General features: G+C 46.4%; 1 protein-coding gene across 2 annotated transcripts in view; it reads left to right on the top strand.

The window, feature by feature from the left end:
• The window catches only part of OSGEP (O-sialoglycoprotein endopeptidase), an 871,251-nt gene that overhangs the window by 714,168 nt on the left and 133,766 nt on the right, over positions 1-23,317 (top strand). For both annotated transcript variants that reach the window (XM_085611966.1, XM_085611965.1), the window contains one exon: positions 22,020-22,110. In XM_085611966.1, the coding sequence (XP_085468092.1) occupies positions 22,020-22,110 (91 nt within the window). The remainder of the gene's footprint in view (positions 1-22,019; positions 22,111-23,317) is intronic.

Raw genomic sequence — 23,317 nt, 5'->3', positions numbered from 1 at the left:
GCCTCACATAGGATAACATTGGGCCTAACTCACTCTGCACCCGGCCGCCCCAGTGCCGCTGAGGGTGTAACAACTGTACTTTCCTGACCCTGTGAGACCCCTGAGTTTATGCCCAGAACCTTAACTCTGCCAGTCGAGTACTTACACAAAAGCCGATAACTCACTTTTCTTCCATAGGGCAACATTGACTGGCTTCTTCTGAAATTTCTTCTAAGTGTGGAGTTTCTAAACTTTAAAATATTCACCTAAAATCAACCGAGTAACAAACGGAAATACTCACCTGCTATTAGGAGAGATCCCAGTGCTGGATCTTGGTGCCCAGCACTGACCCTGAAAAGTACTTACAACCGTACTTACCACTAATTCAATTTTCTCCCATAGGAAACCATTGACTATTTTTCTGTGAAATGTCAATTTTTGCAAACTACAAATATTCTTTAAAAATCGTACCAACTGTGAAAACGTAATTACTTACCTGTTTTAGATAGATGCCCCAGTGCTGAGCCTAGGAGCACAGCACTGGATTACAAAAGTAACGAGGACATACTTTACCCGTAACTTGAATTTTCTCCCATAGGAAACCATTGACTGTTTTTCTATGAAATTTCTTCTGTTGATTTTGCAAACTTATAAATATTCTTTAAAAATCGCCTGTATAACTTAAACGCAGTTTCTCAACTGTTTACAGGTGGTACACTAGTGCTGGATCCAGGATCCAACACTGACCTAGAAAAAGTAACCATAACCCCACTTACCTGCTAAGTGAATTTCCTTCCATAGGATAACATTGGTAATTTGATCTGAAAAAGTTTCTAAGTGTCAACTTTTAAAATAGCAAAATATTGTTTAAAAATCACAACAGTAACTTAACTGAATTTACTCACTTGTTTCCAAGAACTGTCCCAGGACTGAATCTAGGATCCAGTCCTGGAGTTAGAAAAGTAATCCTGAAAGTAATCAAGTGTACATAACTTAAAATTCCCATTGAGCTCAATGTATTATTGTGTTTGAAATCGTGTTGCCTATTGCAACAACCTGTAACTATTACCTACTACCTACAAAAGTCAATTGCATATTGCAAAAGTATTTAACTAAAGCATCTCATTCTGAGAAAGTATATTTTGATACCTATTGTTGGTTCTAAAATAAAACAACCATATATTTTTTTTATAAACCATTGGCCTAGAGTTCAGTTCTTAAGTGTGTGAGACCATTTGCTGACTGAGTGTGTACAACAAATGCTTTACACTGTCCTCTGATACTGCCTTACTGCTCGACCAAGCTACCACTTTAGAGAGTAAGGTTATATCTAACTTTAACCTCTGCCAAACCTCTGGGGACTGTGGACTCTGTACACACTGTACCTATTTGGGAACAGTATATACAGAGCCACTTTCTCACAGTGGTCGAGTGCGAATCTGGGGAATTGGGTTCGAGTCTTGGCAATGACGCTGAACATCCTGTGCCCCGGTTGGCTCCGAGACCACGCTTCTGACGCCCCGGGCTTGGCACCGAAGCATGCAAAAAAACCTTCCGGCTCCGAAAAGCCCCACTCCAAATCAGGCACCGAGCTGAAACCTTTGGGATTGGAGCCGAAACCTTTGGGATCGAAGTCAGTCTGGAACTGAGCCACATTACTCGGCACCGAAACACACTTCAGATCCGAAGACACCAACTCCTAAAATGTCGGCATCAAAACCTTTGGCGCCAAAACAGCCTGATGCACCGAAAACACCAAAAAAGCACTGTTTTGACTATCCGCTTGATAAGTCTGACCCGAAACCGAAGGTGTTGTATATTAATCCTCAGACTGGACATATTACTATAACAAGCATTTACAATGCAATGGTCTCGGCATTGGTAAAGTTAGAGCTATTGGCATTGCTCATGACATTCTTTTTGTTTATGTTTTTGTTTTTAAAACATTTAAAGAAACAGCATTGTCATGAGCAATGCCAATAGCTCTAACTTTAACAATGCCGAGACCGTCGCTTTCCCTGTGTCACCCGGCCTGAGCCTCCTCTGCGGTTACCTGGGGTGAGGCGTCGCTCCCCAACGAAAGGCAGAGGTGGTGGTGCTCCTTGGGTCTGTTCGTCGCCGTGGGACATCAGTCTGCACCGCTGCGGGGAATGTCCCCCAGGGGACCCAGGCAGCGGAGCGCACCTCCTGCGCTTAGGGGACTGGGACTGCGGGCTAAGCAGGGCCTCGAACTCCATGGGCCGCTTCAGAGTGGCACCGCACGCCATGTCCGCCGCCGCTTACACCGAGCCCCTGGGCAACGAGAGGACGGAGAGACGCCCGGACACAGTCAAGGGAGCGGAAGGAGATAAATCCCCACGCAGCCTACCGCCACCCTGAGCAGCACTTTCACTTTGACGAAGAAACAGCAATGGCGTCTCTCTCCCGGCAGCCTGCCAACCGTCTTCGATTGGGACTTCACCTAAACGTCACACAGGGTACGCCTACAACAGTAAAGCAGGGGGCTCCCCAGGGTCACACGCTCGTGTTTCCTATGGGACCGGCTTTTCTCCGGCCAAGACACTGATACTTTTGGCAGAGGCTTATCTTCCGTTGCCAGTAATAGGTCATGGGGCTCACTCCTCCATTTTTTTTTTTTTTACATGGATGACGCCTTCGTTACAGTTGTATCGGCAATAGGCGAGACTTGTGATCCGTAGCGGCCATATTTAAACGACCAGGAACCTTTTCAGTGTCATACTGCCTGAATTTTTTTTAAGGTGTGCATTGCATACAAACAAACCAGTGGCCTGCTAATCTGTCCTCCCGTGTGTTTGTTCCGCCGGCCGGTGCCTACTCACCTAACCTTGCAGCTTCGTTGGCACTGGCAAGCAAAGACTGCTGTCTGGCGCCACATAAATTAAGTTCCCAGCTGGTCGTGTGTGCAGTTTAAACCGCGCATGACACAACACATCCACCCTGCCCACCCTGAAGGTCACGCATCAGCGCGCACCAAAGCAAGCACACAAACAGCTGAATCCGAATAAAGAGATCAGGTGAGGGAGCAACGCCGGGACACCACCGCCTTTCTCCGAGGCACAGCAGAAAATGCCTCGGAGGAAGGGAGTGTCATTTTCGGATTGGGGGGCGTGTTTTGCTGTTGTCTCCTCCCTGAGACTTCTCGCAAAAAACACGCCCCCCGATCCGAAAAGGACGGGGCAGGATTAGAGTGACGGGACCTCTTCTCCAATGGCTGGCCAGCATTTACTAGGCCAGCCAATGGAGAACAGGGAAGAAGAGGGGCGGGTTCAAGCCCCTCTTCACCCAAGTCATTATGTCTCGCGAGCGAGACTGCGCAAGCGCAGCCATCGCTAGCCGAGACCTAAAAAAGGAAGACAGTGGACAGAAAGTAAGACACGGTGACAAGCGGAAGAGGCGCCGCCCCCACTCCCGAAAATACGGGTCCTCTTTTTCAACGGAAACAACCAGGGAGTCACTTCAAGATCGGAAATTACAAAACACAGTGATTACACACATACATGAGGATTGTTTTCACAACCACTGGCAATAAAATGGTTATTCAATTGTGAATTCCCCCCCCGCCCCCACACACACACACACACACCTCCAAAACATCTCCTCATTGAAAATGTAGGAAAGTAAACGAGGGGCAGTGGGGCCCTCATCTCCCGCATCCCGGTGCCACTGCACTCGCTGCACTGGTGATAGTGCATCCCGTGCTCGATGGCAGAACAAGTGCACCCTCTCCTGCGAGCTGCAACCCGCCGTTCTCATCTGAGACAATGGCTCGCTTCTGTTAGCAGCGCCTCGAAGAACCAGCAAGCGCTTTATTTTTCGGTTCTAATGCAATCAGTGAACCGGACTTGGATACAATCTCATTGTTCCCACGTGTTTGCGGTCGTTTACTTGTTGCAGCTGTTTGGAAACCGAGGGCCGCTCAGCTCCTCGCGCCCCGAACCCCGCGTCATCTTGTAGTCTCTTTGCATGCACTATTATACAAGTCAGCTATTTACAGCAAGTCAGAGTTCGCGGCACTCGGTGAAATAAAGTGAGAGCCATACTGCGGTACTAGTTTTATTAGTAGTATATTAGTAATGACAATATTTATCATGAATACCAATAATAATTATTAGATCTCCTTTCTGTGAAGCTCTCTCCCACTCTACATAACTGTGTGCCTCTCTGTCTACCCTACTTTCTCTCTCCCCCTCACTGATCCCCTCTCTACGCCACTCCTTCGCTTTCCTCACATTTTCACTTTTGTCAACATGTCCACACTTCTCTCCCTCTTTGTCGCTCTGTCTCATCCCTTGTTTCCTTCTCTGTTATTTGTTTTTACTTCTGTCTGGTCTGCCAGTCTCTTTCTTTCCCCCTCTCTCTCCCTCGTTCTGTACAGCAGTACAATCCCACCTCTAAGGCCTCTTCGACACCGGATATCCGCTCCCCAACACCACCACCACGCTCACTCCCCACAAATTAATATAATTCTACCGTAAACAGCGGAGGCGGTCTGTGGGGTGACACGAAGCAGCGGGAACCCGAAAAAATACCAAATACGTAAACTGAAGCAGACAGCAATGACATCACGGTGGGAAGAGCTCGTGTTCTGAAAACAACGAACAGACGAAGAAATCTGTGGCCGAACCAAGACGGCTCGGAATGTTTTTAATACATCAGATCTGAGGCGTTTGGAGCCATAATTCAGATGAAGCCGGGCCTTTCCCGTTTACAAGCGGCGTCTGAAGCACCGCTTTCAGATTTCAAAGGAGGGGAGATTGTGCGGGGGGAGAGGTCCCACATACTGAGCTGTCACGGGCTCTGGACGGCAGACCGCGAACTGCACCGAATACATACCGAGCTCGCTAAATAAAAAGAACACTATATTTCAGGAACAGGCCCTGGGGGGGGGGGGGGGCTGCAGAGCTCCCAAGATTTAAAATAGTTTCAAAAGTAATCCAGCGGAGCAGGAACTGCCGTTCCATATTAAGAAAAAACAAGACATTACAAACAGTGAATCAACAAAAAAGCGTCCTTTAAAGTCACCTTTTGATCTCGCGAACACTGCCCGGTTTTTGCGGGTCATCCAGGCAGGACGGGCACTTCAAAGCACAGACCTGCTTTAAATGCACTAATTACCGCGGCATATTGCCTGCCGTCCAGAGTGATATTTATAAAGGAGACCCGCGCCCGAGGATTAGAGAGGCGTAAATCACCCAGATAGGACAGCTCACTCCGGCACGCATCAGCGCGCACCAAAGCAAGCACACAAACAGCTGAATCCGAATAAAGAGATCAGGTGAGGGAGCAACGCCGGGACACCACCGCCTTTCTCCGAGGCACAGCAGAAAATGCCTCGGAGGAAGGGAGTGTCCTTTTCGGATTGGGGGGCGTGTTTTGCTGTTGTCTCCTCCCTGAGACTTCTCGCAAAAAACACGCCCCCCGATCCGAAAAGGACGGGGCAGGATTAGAGTGACGGGACCTCTTCTCCAATGGCTGGCCAGCATTTACTAGGCCAGCCAATGGAGAACAGGGAAGAAGAGGGGCGGGTTCAAGCCCCTCTTCACCCAAGTCATTATGTCTCGCGAGCGAGACTGCGCAAGCGCAGCCATCGCTAGCCGAGACCTAAAAATGACTGTAAAAAGGAGGAATGATGTAGAAGAGGAATATCGTATTTCTTTGAAGAAGAGAACTGTTGGACCTAACCCTTCCCCTTCTCCTCCTCCTTTTTCATCACCCCCTTCTCCTCAGTTTCTACCTGTGCCAACTCCACCTGAGCATTCACCACCACATACACTTGATAATCAGGATGATGGGGATGTGGATGATGATGATATTCAGCCTATACCTACAGTCCCATGGGTCGATTACAACACTAACTCGCCCACAGGTAATGATACGGACTTATACCCTACCAATCCCTTGCCACCGGACGACAGTGTAGTCTACATTGAATTGTTGGGTAGGGCTGCTAATTACCATGGGGTGCAGCTCCACAAAGAGTCTCTTGAAGAGGATTTCCTCTTCGAAACCCTTAGCAGTACACAAAAATCATCACACGTGTTGCCCATGCTCAAAGGGATGATTAGGCATGTAGTCGATATCTTTAATGATTCTGTCAGGGCACGTATCCTTACCCCTAGGGTAGATAAAAAATATAAGTCAGCACCATCCGACCCAGTGTACATAAGGGGACAATTACCATTGGATTCATTGATGGCGTCCAACACACGTAAAAGGGCCAACTCCCAAACTACAGGAGTTGCTCCACCCCAGATAAAGAATCTAAACTTCTTGATGCTTCGAGGAAAAGGGTGGGCTCTCAGGCAGCAAACGTCTGGTGCATATCTAACACACAAGCATTGCTAGTTTGATACAACTGTGCGCACTGGGATGAAATGGAACAATTACTCCGATTTCTACCCTAAGAACATAGAGCTAAAGCTCAAGACCTAGTAAGGGAGGGACAACTTATCTCAAATAATCAAATCAGGTGCTCCCTGGATGCAGCAGACACAGCTGCCAGAGCTACGCATATCTGGATTCAAACCTGACTTCCAGACTTCCATACTAAATACACCCTTTGATAAGGAACACCTCTTTGGCCCAGGGGTAGATTCTTCACTGGAAAAGATGGAGAAAGACACTGAAGTGACCAAATCCATGGGAGCCTTTCAGTCAATTCAATTCAATTCAAGAATCTTTATTCGGTGATTAAAAAACACCATAAAAGCACACATACATATACATAGATAAAACAGCATTAAATATTAGTCAAGATCCTTGTGCATAAATAACAATAAAATACTAACATACAAGGCTGTAAATTTAAAACAGGGAGTCACAAGTCTTTTAATCCTCTCCCCTCGTCTTCCTTAGTCGGACCGCAACCTTGATAAAATTCATAACACAACACAAGGTTAGCGGGTCAGAAGCTTTTTGCAAGTAGATTAGTGCATCTCTGGCATGTTCCAGGTGGGCCTTTTTTAGGATGTCTACTAGGAATCTACGCCTGGGCATTGAATAATAGGGACAGAGCAAAGTAAAATGAAGGGAGTCCTGCGGAGACCGATTGTCGCAGCCGCAGGGTCCCTTCTGCTCGATTGACATGGTAAAACCTGCTGGCGAGGCCAACATAAAAGGAAGTAGGCTCAGTCTGAAACGGCACATAAGAAATCTGTCCTGTGTATTGTGTACAAGATACAGGTAGGGCTCCATACCCTCCACACTCTTCACCAAAGTATGAGCCCTTATTGACTTTTTTTCCCCTTCAGCCAGAGCACGGCATTGGGTTTTCCGCTCTAGGAAAATTTCCCCTACTTGTTTCTTGTGCTGTGCTGAAATGGTGGTGGGGTTCTTGAAGAGGTTTCCAAACCCTAGTTCCTCAAGAGTGTTTCTCACATATTTGAGCCATGGGATGCGCATGCGGTGGGTCCTACCTAGGCAGTCCAGTAAGATTTTTCTACTTAGATGCGCGTCTGGATTTACCCAGATTTTTAGCCACGCCACAATTGGCCTAAGTTTTAACAAATCGACCAGATATGGCCTCCCTAGCTCCCTGTGAGCTATGAGTCCAGCAGTGCTGGGTGGTACCCTCAGGATAGATTTCAGATGTTTGTTCTCTTCCTGGTCAATTCTAGAGGTATTCACGAAGCCCCAAACTTCTGCCCCATAGCTTACTTTAGCGCATGTTATGGAGCCGTACAGGTTCATCACCTGTTCCGGACTCCATCTGCCCAACCTCCTGCCATATCCGGCTATTGCCCCGTTAGAGGCAATCATTTTGTTACAGCGCTCTTCCACCAAGGAGTTAAATTGAAGAGCACCATCAAAGGTTACTCCGAGATAGGAGAACGTTTTAACCTCCTCTAAACAATGGGAGCCTATTGTGTAAGAAAATTTTGAGGAAGGTTTTTTGCCTGCCAGGAGCACGTAAGATTTGCTTAGGTTGACAGATAAGTCCAGATCGCTCATAAACTTGACGAACCCATCTATCAGAATCTGTAGGCTTCGTGGTGTACGCGCCAGCAAGACCGCGTCGTCTGCGTAAAGCAGGACAGGGATTTGCCGCGTCCCAACCCTTGGGGAATCTGCCTTTAAGCCCAAAAGAAACTGTTCCAAATTATTAATGTAAAGGGAGAACAAAAAAGGGGCAAGAATACAACCTTGTCTGACTCCACTTTTGCATGGAAAGGAGTCCGTCAGACCTCCCTCCCTGTTAAATCTAACTCTAGCCGTGGTGTCGCTATGCAGCTCTCTTAGTATGGTAATTAGGCCGCTCTCGATCCCCATCCCTGCCATCATGTCCCACAACTTCCCTCTGTTGACGTGATCGAATGCTGCTGCCAGGTCCATGAATCCCATATAAATGGGTTCCTTACTGGCCAGAGTATATTTGGCAGTCAGCATATATAGGTTCAGGCATTGGTCGCTGGTGGACCTCCCTGACCTGAACCCATATTGAGTGTCCGAGAAGATGTTGTTCTCTTCGGTCCACTCGGACAATCTGTTCAGGAGTGCCCTTCCCAGAAGTTTAGCCGAGACGTCAATCAGGGAAATAGGCCGATGACACTTGGGGTCGTCCTTGTTGCCCTTTTTAAAGATTGGCACAATGATCGCTTTAGACCATGATGGAGGGAGACCGCAGGTGATAGCAGTGTTTAGGACCCTGGTCATCAGTGGGGCCCAAAGATCTATATTACTAAGAAAAAGGTCAGGGGGAATTCCATCTGGGCCCGGGGCTTTATTCTTAGTTAGACTCTCCATCCCTGCCGTGATCTCCTTGAGGGTAAATACTACCGGAGGAGCCTGACTTGGGGTTACTGATGACTCTACGTGAGGACCCGATTCATGGTTATACAGGCTCCTAAAGTGTGTGACCCACTGCTCCGGGAGGATGTTAGCCCCTATCTCCGGAGAATCATTTTCTTGAAAGGTCGGTTTATTGATGATTCTCCAGAACCCCGCTAGGTCCCTTCTTTCCCCTGCCTCTCTCAGATCTGCCCAAGCTTCTACCTGCAGGGTGAGTTTCCTCCTTTTGGTCTCTTTTTTATATTTTTCTCTGCATGCCCTGATTACTTGTGGATCTCGTGGTTTTGACTTAAGGGAGCATTTCAGTTCCCTCAGTGCCTTGGAACAATCTTTATCAAACCACCGGGGATTGACCAGATTACGCGTGGGCGCACTGGACCTTAGTAATCCGTCTATCAGGTTGGCAATGTGGTTAAATGCTTCTAATAACCTTGGTCCCTGGACTTCCAGATCCAAACATTCATTTATGGCCAGCAGACCCTTATCGCTCAGGTTTTTATAGAACTTTGCCCCATCTATTTTGGACCATTTCAGTCTCCTGCCTTGATCGGTGACCCTCTCCACGATTGAACGATGGGCATTGGAGCCAATACCCGCCCTATATGCGAGCATTAAAACAAGCGGGTTATGGTCGCTGAAAGTGTTCCAGTCTATCCGCACACTGACTACTTTATTAACCAGGGATCTCGAGACCAGAATATAATCTATAATAGACGAGCAGCCCCTGCCCTTAAAAGTTGGTGGGAGTGTACCATCCGACTGTGGGTCTACCATATTAATGGTGTGCTCTAGGTCGTACTTAAGCCGAAGCAACCTAAGAGCCGACCCAGTAGGCGAGTGAGAAAAATGCGGTCCCTTCTCAATTGGGCATTGCGCCCAATCTGTGTTCTTTTTGACCAGTGCCGGACAAAGGTGACAATTAAAATCCCCCACCACAAGCAGTCCACCAGACGGTCCCTTATTCTGGGATATGATTTCTTTTCCTAACCTTTGGTCGAGTTCAGTTAATACCGGGGTGTGGCTATTTTCTAACTCAGTGCTATATATGTTAAAAACAGAGAAACGTAACCCCTTTCCCTGGAACCGAACCGCCTGTATCCCATATGAGAACCAGTCTGGAAAGGACCAGGTGCCTGGCAGGTCTAAATCTACATAGATGGACAAACCGCCCATTGCTCTCCCTGAGCTAGATTTTCGGGCGGGAACAAAAAAACACTTGTACCCCTGCAGATGGTAGTTATTCTCCACAGCCCATGTCTCCTGTACACATATAATGTGAAATGTTCTAATGAAGTCCACCCATTCCTTATTGTTGAATTTGCCCGCTATACCCGCTATATTCCATGAGATAAGTCTCACACCCTCTCCACTCCATTCAGCACCCCCCTAGGCCCTTGGTCTTCTTTCCCACATTGATCTTTGCATTCCCTGCCCATGTCCCCCTCCTGTCTTGTCTACAACTATTTCCTTTGGCACAACGCAGTTTGGTTCCCCCTCACCAACCACCAGGATTTGCTGAGCCTTGGATCTTTGCTCCTCCAGTCTTTCTACCGTACCTCCAATTTCTATACAACCCTGGGAGGCATTGTCTGTCTGTCAATCGACCCCTTCAAGGCCATTTAGGCAATGGAACCGGTTATAGGAAAAAAAAGGGTTGTTCAGGTCGGCCAAAAAACGGCCTAGGGTTAAAGGCCTGGTGACTCCCCCTCCTGCCAACCCTCTCCCAGTTGTCATGAGTTTGGGGTTGCTGAGATAGGACTGGGATGATGGGAAAAAAGAACGACACATGGAGGGTTTGGATGGTGGATTCCCTAGATCTGTTTTTCCCTTGACATATATGGGACACCGTTCCTGTGTCCCTAAAACTCACCAGTATGCAGTCCCCTTTAATGGATTTTTGTGTTCTTCCCACCCATGGTACCCTTCTTACCATTATAATTTTGTTATTAAAATGTGTCGGGAGGGGTCTATTTATGTTTAACCACTTGATTACCCTACTTTTTAGGGCACAAAAGTCCTCCGTTTCACCTTCCTCAAGTGGGGGGACACCTGCCATAACGACAGTAAAAGCATTGGTCTCTGGAGGTAAATTGGGTCTGCGTGGTCTCAGGGTGAGCTTCATTAAAGGGGTCGGGGTGCTCTTGTCTACCGGCTGTGCCGGGGGTACAGATCCTAAAGGATGGTTGGGCATATTGGTGTTAGGGGGCTTAGTTGTTGCAGGCTTTGGCCTTGTGGGTTGTTGCGAGGGTGCCACATTCACAGCTTGTGGAGGGACTGGATTGGCGACAATATTTGCCGACTGCTTAGGGGCTACAGTGGAGGGAGTGGACTCTGATTGCCTTCCCTGTCTGCCAGCTGGAGTTTTCAGACTGCCCAATGTGGCCTCTAAAATGGTTAGTCTGATCTCAATCTTTTTAATACTCTCGCTGATCGGTAATAACAGGGACCTTAGCAAAAATTCTAGGTTTCCCAGCGGGACAACAGACAAGGGAATATTAGCAATACCAACTCCTGTGTCTTTTATCATAGTAGGAGCTGGATCCTCATGAGCAATGGGTTTAGGGTGTAAATCGACCAATGGTTTCTCTACTAATGTGGGGGTTTTTAAAAACTTCCCAAAATCCGAGTGTGGAACCTTGGGTTTGCTCTTTCCTTGAACTCCCCTCGATTTCCTCCTGCGTTTATTTGGAGGAGGTCCAAAGGCTACTTGTGTGTTAGTTGGCTTAGATTTAGTTTTCCTAATCTTCGAGGCTGGAGGGGCCGGAGGGGGTTGGGACACTAAATCAATGGTCACCCTTGGGGGGCTAGAACTAATTTCTGGGGCTATACTCAAGGCTTCAACTGGTGACATGTTAGTGCAATCCCTCAGCAATAGTGGGACATCATCAATTCGGGACAACTCCTCCCTTGGTAAAATAAGTTGGTCTCCGAGGGGCGTGTTTTTCATATTATCTATTGAGCGTCTCCGTTCTGCCCTTAACCTGGACAGATTACACTCTTTGTCCCCCTCCCCCACTGCCCGGGAGAAATAATTCTCTAGAGTCCTATTCTTTGCTCCACCCGGTTTTAGTGGGGTGCTCTCCCTTGCAGGGGACGGCATAATGTTCACAATAAATTAAACTCGGCGGGCGGCTCCACCGAGTGTAAGAGACCAGGGGTCGGGAGCACAATCCAAGAGGGTAGGCCCAGCCCGGCCACCTTCGGCCCCGGACGGCCACAGACGGTCCCGCCCTTGTCCCGGGCTTCTCCCGGCGCCCTCCCGCGCGCTCCCGCGCCGCGGAAGAAGCTGCACCTGATATAGGGGGAGGGTGCTTAGGGGGCGTGGCCAGCAGGGAGAGCGTCCAGGTGCAGGAAATGATGGCAGCACAGGGACTCCTGGGCAATGGAGTCCCTGATCCTCACCTGGCGCTCGCAGCCCTGCTCCCCGAGATTCAGGCAGCTCCCCTGTCAGGAATCAGCAACGATGCGCCCAGGCACACGGGCGAAGCGGGACCCGCGGAGCGGGTTCCGCGAGGTGCAGCAGCAGAACAAACAGCAGAACAAACAGCCCAACAGGAAGGACCTCGCAGGACAGAGCTCGCGCTCACAGGTCAGTCAATGTCTCAGTTTATCTCTGCCCAGTGGCGCATTCAGCAGGTGCCCTCACTATACATGAGTGGTCAACACAAGGCTGCGGTTCCATTCGGTGCTCATTCTATCGAGCAGGGTCCAAAAATACTTCCTCAGACACTACATTCACCGACAAGGGCAATAACCAACCCTCTGGCTCTAAAAATTACTTCAGAGGGGGTTACAGAGGAAACAACGGCAAAGGCAGAGGTAGAGTTTCAAACACACGCACCTCCCCCTCCAATACAAAACAGTGACTTACCTATACTTCCTCCCAACCATTTAACACCTGTTGAGGGAAGACTGTCAGATTTATTAACAACTTGGTAGTCAATAACAGCAAAAACAACAGTTGATGGACAGAATGCAGAACAATGTCATACATTCACCCCATTACAAAGATCTAAACAATGGATTAAACCTAGATCTGTGACTGGGGGTGAATGTTTTTCCAATGTGCAACATTCCGTCCATCAGCTTGTGTGTTTTGCTAGTCAATAACAACAGACAAGTGGGTTCTACAGAATATCCGTTCTAGTTACTGTGTGGAGTTCATCAGCACTCCTCCAAACATTCCTCCAAAGATGCACAAACTTTCACAGGATCACCTACACCTCCTCAAACAAGAGGTACAGTCCCTACTTCTAAAAGAAGCTATAGAACCCGTACCACTACAACACCAAGGGTCGGGCGTGTACTCTTTTTGCGTCCTAATACACAAAAAGGACAGTTCTCTCAGACCAATATTAGATCTCGGGGAACTAAATTATTACATACAGGCAGACCATTTCCACATGGTAACACTTCAACAGGTATTACCTCTTCTGCAAAAGGGCAACTTTCTGTCTACTCTAGACTTAAAGGATGCCTACTTCATATTCCAATCCACCCTGCTCATCACAAATTTCTCAGGTTTGTGTTAAGTGGGTCAACATTACCAGTTTAAGATACTTCCATTCAGAGTCACCGCTACCCCCAGAGTCTTCGCAAAGTGTCTGGCGGTAGTAGCTGCTCATCTGAGAAGACAAAGCTTCCATGTCTTCCCATACTTGGACAACTGGCTCATCAAAGCTAACACGTACCAACAATGTCTCAAGCATACTTCCATAACCATTCGGTTACTGCATCAACCAGGTTTCACAGTCAATGTGCTAAAATCACATCTACAGCGGGCCAATACTCAGAACTATCTAGGAGCCACTTTAGATACTCAAAAGGCTCTGGGGTTTTTCCAACGCAGACAGAATTTGCAACATTCAGGCTTTAGCTCTCCAGTTTCAGCCCACTCAATCACTTCCAGGTCTGGTTTATTTGCAACTGCTGGGGATGATGGCATCTTGCATCATGTTCGTTCCCCATGCCAGGCTGCACATACGTCTGCTTCAGGAATGCTTAGCCAGTCAGTGGAACCAGTCACACGGTCTATTAACCGATCTAATGTTGGTAAGCGTCCGTCCTCATCACTCTCTGCAGTGGTGGAACACCCAAAATTTAACAAAAGGACAGCCCTTTATAGACCCGGTTCCACAGATAGTACTAACAGCGGATGCATCATTAACTGGCTGGGGAGCTCATCTTCAGCAACACACAGTACAAGGCCTGTGGAGCAAACAGCAAAAGTTGTTCCACATCAACCATTTAGAGCTGACGGCAGTATTTCTAGCTTTCAAGGCTTTTCAGACCCACCTAGCTGGCAAAGCTCTCATGGTTCGTACCGACATGACAGCTGTATATTACATACACACTCTCTCCAACTGTCCCACTTAGCCCAAGACATCTGGAGGTCGGCTATTCACCACAAAATCTATCTCCTAGCGGGAACACCTCCCAGGAGTGAAGAACCAGATTGCGGACCTCCTCAGCAGGTGCACCAAATACACGAATGGGAACTTCACCCTTAAGTTCTCCTCTCATACTTCCAAGCTTGGCGAGTCCCTCACATAGATCTGTTTGCCACCCACCAAAACACAAAATGCCAAAGCTTCGCCTCCAGGTACCCACACCCGTTATCCAAGGGCAATGCACTATAGATGAACTGGTCAGGGATATTTGCTTACGCTTTTCCACCTCTCCCACTCATTCCATTAGTGGTTCAGAAGCTCAGACAAACATCTCTCACGTTAATCCTAACATGATTAGCTCCTACATTGGCACGTCAACCTTGGTTCCCAACCCTGTTGGAGCTCTCTCTGGTGCTGCATCAAAAATTGCATTTAACCCCCAGTCTCCTCACACAGAGCAATAGAGAAATCGAACACTCAGATCCCAAACCACTGAACCTCACGATCTGGGTCCTGAAGTCATAGTTTGGTTGTCTGAATCTTCCACCAGACTGTATGGACATTATTAAGGAGGCCAGAAGGCCTACCACATGAGCCTGTTACGCAGCTAAATGGAAGTGCTTTGTTATTAATTGCAATAACAATCATATCAACCCTCTTGATGCTTCCGTACAAAACATTATCTTTTATTTGTTACACTTGCAGCAGTCAGCATTGGCTTATACCTCCATCAGACTGCATCTTTCTGCAATAGCTGAATATCTTCTGAATAGACTACATTTATCGCTCTTTAGAGTGTCTGTAATTAAAGCTTTTATGGAAGGACTAAAACGAGTCGTACCACCAAGACTCCCACCTGCCCCAGTGTGGAATTTTAACATAGGTAAATGGGCCCGCCCTTTGAACCCATGCCCAAATGTGAACCACAGTTTCTCTCTTGGAAAACAGCTTTCCTCATTGCGTTCACTTCATTGAGGAGAGTGGGTGAACTACAGGCACTAACCATAGAAGAACCTTTTTTCCAACTACACAAAGATAAGGTGGTTCTTCGTATCAATCCCAAATTTTTACCTAAGATAGTATCTGTATTTCACATATATCAATCGGTATAATTACCTGTATTCTTACCTCACCCTGATTCTGTTGTAGAACGAGCTCTACACACCTTAGATGTCAGAAGAGCACTCTTGTATTACATTGAAAGAACAAAATCATTTCGTAAGACCAAACAACTCTTTGTTGCTTGTGCACCACTTCACAAGGGCAATCATATCTCTAAATCAGATATTGCAAGGTGGATTGTTAAATGTATTCAAATTTTCTACGCAAAAGCGAAGAGGACTTTAACTGTACTCCCCGAGCACATTCCACTCAAACTAGGAGCCACTATGACTTTCTTAGGAAACATCACCATAGCTGACATTTGCAAAGCTGTAACATGGTCTACACCGCAGACATTCCCAACCCTCTATTTTGTAGATATGTTAGCAAGGCAACAAGCTAATGTCTGCCAAGCAGTACTTAAAGCACTGTTTCAGACAACTTCGACAGCTACAGGATAGCCACCGCTTTCGGAGGATACTGCTGTATAGTCTATGCACAGCATGTGATCTACAACTCACATGCCTCGAACGGAAAATGCTACTTACCCAGTATGCATCTATACTTGGCATGTAGAGCTGTAGAATCCCATGTGCCCACTCACCTTCCTGGGTACCTGTAGCTGCTGTGGTTCTCTCTTAACCATACATACATACGCATGGACATCTCCATTCTTTTACTACTACTTTGCACTTGGATGTATGAGTTGTGCTCACTGACCTGTATCTATATCCACCCCCACCCCCTGTGAGGCAGTCTTGGCTGCTCGACCACAGTTACCATTGCGAGTCGAGTGCAGAAGGGGTACTTGGCCCAGTTGCTCAGGATCCATAGTAGGTCTGACCCTGGGACATCAAAAGTAAAAGGCTTCAACCACTACGGTTGGGCCCAGTAGTCCCTGCATCTCCCCTGGCCCACTGAAATCAGTTCTGACACAAGTTCACAGTAGTGATCTGCTACAATACAAGCTGCAAACCACGTGTCACAGGTCAGCAATGTTTTCCTTGGATAGCATGGGCATTGCTAGGAAGCATCTGAGAGCAGAAGAAGCACCTAATGCACGATTCATGGTAATTTTCACTGAGAGAGTTTGTGATGTGGGTGATTCTCATTGTGTAGCTGGTAGTATTTCAAGCATGGATACTTAAAGAAGCTAAGCACTGGTGCCCGGCTGTGTGCAGAACATCTCTTCCTTCATTCCACTAAGGATGGTTCAAGAACCTTCCAATGGGGATTTAGCTGTCTAGGATCAATGACATAGCTGAGTTCCTGGAACACTAGGTTGCAGAGGAGATCAGGCCCTTCTCATTAAATCCAGGGGCTTAAATCGGGGACTAGACCAGACAAAGTAGGACCCCTAACAGTATTTGTACTAGTCCTGTTTGATCAGTGCCCAGCTTACCATTTGTGATTTGCACTATGCCTTAGGCTAACACCTATTCAAAGTATATTGTTTTTTATTCAAACACTGAGATCCAGTCCCAACCACCAGATGTATAATGTCTGAATATTTGTGTTCGAGGCATGTGTGCTGTATATACACATACTTTGCATACTTCTGCCATCTAGTGTTGCATCCGGATGTTTGCAAGTTGTTTTTCTTTGAAGAAGTTTTTCTAGTCACAAGGTAAGGTGACTACTCTTTTCGGTGATAGTGTGCATGGGCATCAAATCCATAGTTAGATTGTTTTTTCCGCCATCGGGTTTAGACGTGTATTGTTGCGCTCTATTTCGAAAACCGTTCTTCTGGTTCCCCTCAGTGCGCAGTCCATTCTACCCTCAACTGAATTGTTTCCTTACGAGTTTCCCTGTTCTTCGCGTATTGGATCGCTTGACAAACTCTCTATTTTCAATCAAAAACCTTGTTGGGCGGCTGTCGGGCCTTGCCGCGTCGGGCCAGCCTTCTGCCGATGAAACAGACTCCATTCTAATACTGTCCTGGGTGCCACGTCAAGTACCCTCGCACCAACCTCCATCAAGTTTGTTACTTGTGCCTCTCTCCCCGGAGCACAAGGAGGAAGATTGAGATGCTTGTAAGTCGATTCGGTCCAAGAAGACTCGACGCAATCATCGGGCTCAACGCCGAGAGATGTAGTGCCAAAGCATCCAACAGACTCTGGATATTTTTGGGGAAGAATCTGACCAAGAAGAGATCGAAGTATCCGCCTCAGAAGAAGAGGCCCTCTACGTTTCAGAGCCAGATTCCGAGCTCGAGATCCATCTGGAATCCGAAGATGTGCCTCCGGGACAGGATGCCATGATACTGAAGACCCTTTGCCCCCTAAATCCTCTTCCAAAACTCATAAGGCTACGGCACGACCTCTGCCTTCTAGCTAAAGTCAGCACCGAGACCATGTTTCTGAAGCCCCGCCTCCCGGCTCGGCACCAAAACAAACTATCAAGCCTTGCGGCTCAGGACCGAAATTACCTTCGGATCCGAAATCATCAGGCTCCAAAGACAAATCTGGTTCAGACCCAAAGCCCTCTGCTTCGAAACACCAACGCGCTTCGGAGCCGAAACCCTCTGCTTTGAAACACAAAAACGTTTCGGAGCAGAAACATTCTCGTCGATTTTGACGCCGAAATCCAGGGACAATGTTCTTGAGCCTCCAAAATCAATTTTAGACGTTCTTAAAGCCATATTGGATCTCAAACAAAAGTACATTTATATTAATCCCGATACTTTACATATTTTGGCTAAAAATCCAGCAAAACACAAGCTTCCTGCAGAGGACACTTCTGATAAGAAGGAGGAGGACATGGCTACTAGCCCTGTTTATGTGTCCCTATAAACCCTCTCCACCTTCACCTCCACCATCTTCTCCACAATTAATAATTGAAGATCCATTACACATAACAACCCAGGGATCTCCACATATAGGTACAGAGGTGGATCAGGGTGATGATGATACCCATTTGCCTTCAGACCCATGGAATGATTACACCATTGACCCTCCAGAAGACAGTGAGCCAGACCTTTATCCTGCAAAACCATCACCACCTGATGATAATATGGCTTATCAACAGCTCGTTGCCAGAGCAGCATAGTATCATGGGGTAACATTACATAAAGAAACATTAGAAGAGGACTTTCTATTTGAAACACTTGAGTCCACACATAGGTCAAGTCAAACACTCCCTATGCTTAAAGGCATGATGAGACATGGTGAGGTTATCTTTTAACAGCCTGTCAGAGCATGTATTTTAACTCCAGGGGTAGCCAAAAAATATTAACCCTTACCATCAGATCCTGTGTTTATAAGGGACAATTATCTCTTGCCTCCCTAGTTGTGTCCAATGTTCACAAAAGAGCTAACTCGCAAACCTCTGGGGATGCAACTCCACCAGATAAAGAACCCAAACTTATAGATGCCTCTGGAAAACGAGTAGCTGTTAAAGCCGCTAACCATTGGCGCATCGCAAACACACAGGGCCTACTAGCTAGGTACAACAAGGCACACTAGGATGAGATGGATTACCTGCTTCAATATCTCCCAGACGAACATAAAACTAAGACACAGCAGTTGGTTGAAGAGGGTAAACGCATCTCTAATTCCTCAATAAGATTTGCTTTAGACACAGCTGACACTGCAGCTTGGCAAGATCAATACCAGAACTCTCCTTAGAAGGCATGCATGACTTAGGATCTCAAGGTTTAAGGCGGAGGTTCAACAGTCCATTTTGAACACCCCCTTTGACAAGGAACACCTGTTTGGTCTTGTAGTCGACCAATCCTTAGAAAAAATGAAAAAAGGACACTGAAGTGGCAAAATCCATGGGAGCGCTCCAGCCCCCATCCAATAGAGGCTCCTTTCACTGCTCAGTCTACAGAGCAGGGTCCAAAACAACATCCTCAGACCCAAATGCTTCCTCTTACAAAGGCAACAACCAATCCTTTTCCTCTAGAGGTTTCTACAGAGGAGGATATAGAGGATGCAATTCCACAGGCAGGGGTAAAGGGGCTACACCACGTAACACCCCTTCCCCTAATAAACAGTGAATTGCCCACACTTCCCCCTGATCACTCAACACCAGGAAAGACTTCAACAGTTTCTCCCCATTTGGAAATCTATAACAACCAACAAATGGGTGCTAGACATTATCCAACATGGTGATTGCCTGGAGCGCACCTCCCTCCAATCCACCAAACATTCCATCCTGTGTTCACAAATTGTAGTCAGACCATTTGCAGTTAATCAAACATACTACATACTGTCAGAACAGTTCCATATGGTAACGCTTCAACAGGTTCTTCCTCTCCCACAGCAAGTCCACATTGGACTCAGAAGACACATATTTTCACATTCCCATTCATCCAGCTCATTGCAAATATCTCAGATTTGTGATATCAGGCAAACAATCAGTTCAAAGTACTTCCGTTCGGAGTAACTACTGCTTCAAGGGTATTTACAAAATGCCTAGCAGTGGTAGCAGCTCATCTCAGAAGACAACAAATTCATGTCTTCCCCTACCTAGACGTCTGGCTCATCAAAGCCAGCACCCACCAAAAGTGTCTTCAAAACACTCAGACCACACTACACCTAGCAGTGTTTCTAGTGCTGAAAGCTTTTCAGTCTCATCTCACAGGCAAAGTTGTCGTAGTCCGTACAGACAACATGACCGCAATGTACTATGTACAAAAACAAGGGGTACACACACTCTCCAACTGTCACGTCTGTCTCAGACAATTTGGAAATGGGCAATCCATCACAAGATTCACCCTCTGGCAGAACACCTCCCTTGAGTGAACAATCAGATCGCCAGCCTCCTCAGCAGAAGGAGACCGCAAATACACAAGTGGGAACTTCATCCCCAAGTTCTCCTTCCATGCTTTCAACAATGGGGATACCCACAAATAGATCTGTTCGCCACAGTAGACAACGCACAATGTCCAAACTTCACCTCCAGGTTACCACACCCTCTCTCCAAAGGCAATGCCCTATGGATGAATTGGTCAGGGAAATTTGCCTACCCTTTTCCACCTCTCCCACTCCTTCTGTTTCTGGTTTGGAAACTCAGGAAAATATCACTCACACTGATTTTGGTAGCTCCCACATGGGCCCGTCAACCGTGGAACATACCTTGTTAGAGCTCTCAGTAGTTCTACATCAAAAGCTACATCTCCCCTCCAGTCTCCTCACTCAGAACCATGGAGAAATCAAGCATCCAAATCCCAGAGAGCTCAACTTAGCGATTTGGCACTTGATGTCATAGAATTTGGGTATTTAAATTTACCATCAGACTGTATGGCTATTCTAAAAGAAGCAAAAAAACTACTACCAGAGCTTGCTATGCAGCAAAATGGAAACGAACAACTACAAAATTCTACCTCTAGATGCTTCTGTTCAGAACATTGTCTGTTAGCTTTTAAATCTACATCAATGTGGGCCAGGTGACACATCTGTTAGGTTGCATCTTGCAGCAGTAGCAGCTTATTTGCAAAACAGACAGCATTTGTCTTTGTTTAAAGTTCCTTTAATCAAAGCATTTATGGAGGGCTTAAAAAGAGTTATATATACCACCAAGGATTCCACCTGCGCCAGTGTGGAATCTTAATATTGTACTTACAAGACTTATGGGCTCACCCTTTGAACCGCTACACTGGTGTCCTTTACAGTTGCTCTCTTGGAAGGTTGCATTCCTCATTGCAATCACTTCATTGAGAGTTGGTGAGCTACAGGCATTAACTTTAGAAAAACCCTTCATTCAACTCCATAAAGATAGTTCTTCGCACCAATCCCAAATTCCTTCCCAAAGTGGTTTCTGCTTTCCATATTAACCAATCAGTTGAGTTACCTGTGTTCTTTCCTCTACCTGATTCAGTAGCAGAACGAGCTCTTAACACATACTTGACGTCAAAAGAGCTTTATTGTATTATATCGAAAGAACAAAAGATTCTCATAAAACAAAGCAACTGTTTGTTTCATTTACACCACCTCATAAAGGCAATCATATTTCTAAAGCTGGCATTTCAATATGGATTGTTAAGTGCATTCAAACTTGCTACGCAGAAGCCAAAAGAACTTTATCTACACCCCCTAGAGCATATTCCACTCACCAAATAGGGGCATCTGTGGCTTTGTTAGGTAGCATTCCTATAGCTGGCATTTGTAAAGCAACAACATGGTCTACATCATAGACATTTACTAAACACTTAATGTGTGGATGTACTAGCACACCAACAAGCCAATGTAGGGCAGGCAGTGCTAAAAACACTTTTCCAGACAACTGCAACATCTACTGGTTAGCCACCCCTTTAGGAGAATATTGCTATATAGTCTATGCAAAGTATGTGTATCTACAGCACACATGCCTCGAACAGATAATGTTACTTATCCAGTAAGCATCAGTTCTTGGCATGTAGAGTTGTAGATTCACATACGCCTTCCCGGGCACTGGTAGTTGTTGCAGTTTTCATTATTCACGTTATCTACATAAGGACATCTCTTTACACATTCTTGCGGGAAAACAATCTCACAGTGGAGTCGATGCCCATGCACACTATCGCTGAAAGGAGGAGTCACCTTACCTCGTAAGTGGAAAGAAGTCTTCAAAGAAAAACAGCTTGCAAACATCAGGACCCAACACTAGATGGCAGGAGTATGCAAAGCTGGGTAAGTACCATTATCCTTACTGAACATGTATATATGTCTCTTCTCTGGGGTCTTTCAAGAATGGAACACATAGAAATCGGTACTACACAAATGATCAGTGATTTATGTTGGTGTTTTGTCTCCTCAGGAAACGTTATTCTCTATGTTGGTAGAGATAACTGAACGAGCAATGGCACACTGCGGTTCTCAGGAGGTGCTGATTGTTGGAGGCGTTGGATGTATGTACCAAGGTTTATGGTATGATTCTGAAAACTCCTGAAAGTCCCATATGTAATTACACAGCTCTGATTAGACAGGAGAACCCATCTATTCCTTTTAATACCCTTAGCATTCACTAAAGAGACCGCCACAACCTTCCGCTGTAATATACGTGGCATTGCTCAGACCTGTCATTTTTACAATCTGACAATATTTGTCCCTAACTTCTCACTACAGAAACAGTAGAGATTTTCCCCATAGCCTTTAACTACAAAAACAGGATACATTTATTGACTTCCCTTTCACTTGGATACGCGAATGAGCAACTCACAATGTTCCTGCTGCCAAAACAGGCATGAGACTTCTCTTCACATTCCCACTCCAACTCTGAGCGATCTCCTCCCCTTTTCCAAATGAATAATGTCTCTTTCCCATTCTATGATTTTAGGGCACACAGCCAACCAGTAGCAGGACCGTAAAGTGCCTCAAATGCTGTTAAGTCATATCTTTACATGCCAGTACTGGTCAAGCCTGCATATGCAGTAGCAGACCTATTACTCTTACTTGTATGCATGCAAGAACAAACTAGTTTCATTCTTTTGTTGAACGTTGAGGATCAAGCCTGTTTGTCTGTTGCTCAGCAGTTTCCTAATGTGGACCCTAGGCCCAGAACTCTATTGGATTTGTGATTTTCTTTTTCTTTTCGTACCCTCTCCCCCCGTTCTTTCTTGAGCTCAGGTTGCTTAGACAATAACACTCTGAATTTAGGCTGTGCATATTGTGTCGCAAATTGTTTGAAGGAGCTGACCTGAATAATTTGTGTGTTTCTTGTTTACAAACGGCAATCTAGTACACTCGTCATGCTAAATTTGCTCTAATCCTTACGAGTCACTGGATTTCATCATTAAGAGAAAAGGTCAGAAGGAAAGTGTAGGGTATCAGCCCTTGGTATGTACCCTAACATTCTATCTGCTGGCGAGTCAACAAAGCACCCTATCCAGAGACTTTTCTCCTCCAACCGAAGGTCACCTTCACCAGCAAGGGGTACGAGTAACCTATGAGAGGGTGAAAGCACCATTTCGCAAGAATGGTCTTATCCCCTATACAAGATAACCTCTTTCAGCTAGTATTTTCCAGGGCGCCACGTTTAGATTGCTGCCCACAGCACAAGGGCAACTGTACTCAAAAAGAGCCAGGACTACAAATTATTTTTATCACAGTGGTTCC

Source organism: Triturus cristatus, chromosome 6, assembly GCF_964204655.1.
Source record: "Triturus cristatus chromosome 6, aTriCri1.1, whole genome shotgun sequence".
Classification (NCBI taxonomy): domain Eukaryota; kingdom Metazoa; phylum Chordata; class Amphibia; order Caudata; family Salamandridae; genus Triturus; species Triturus cristatus.
This window is presented reverse-complemented; position numbering and strand designations above follow the sequence as displayed.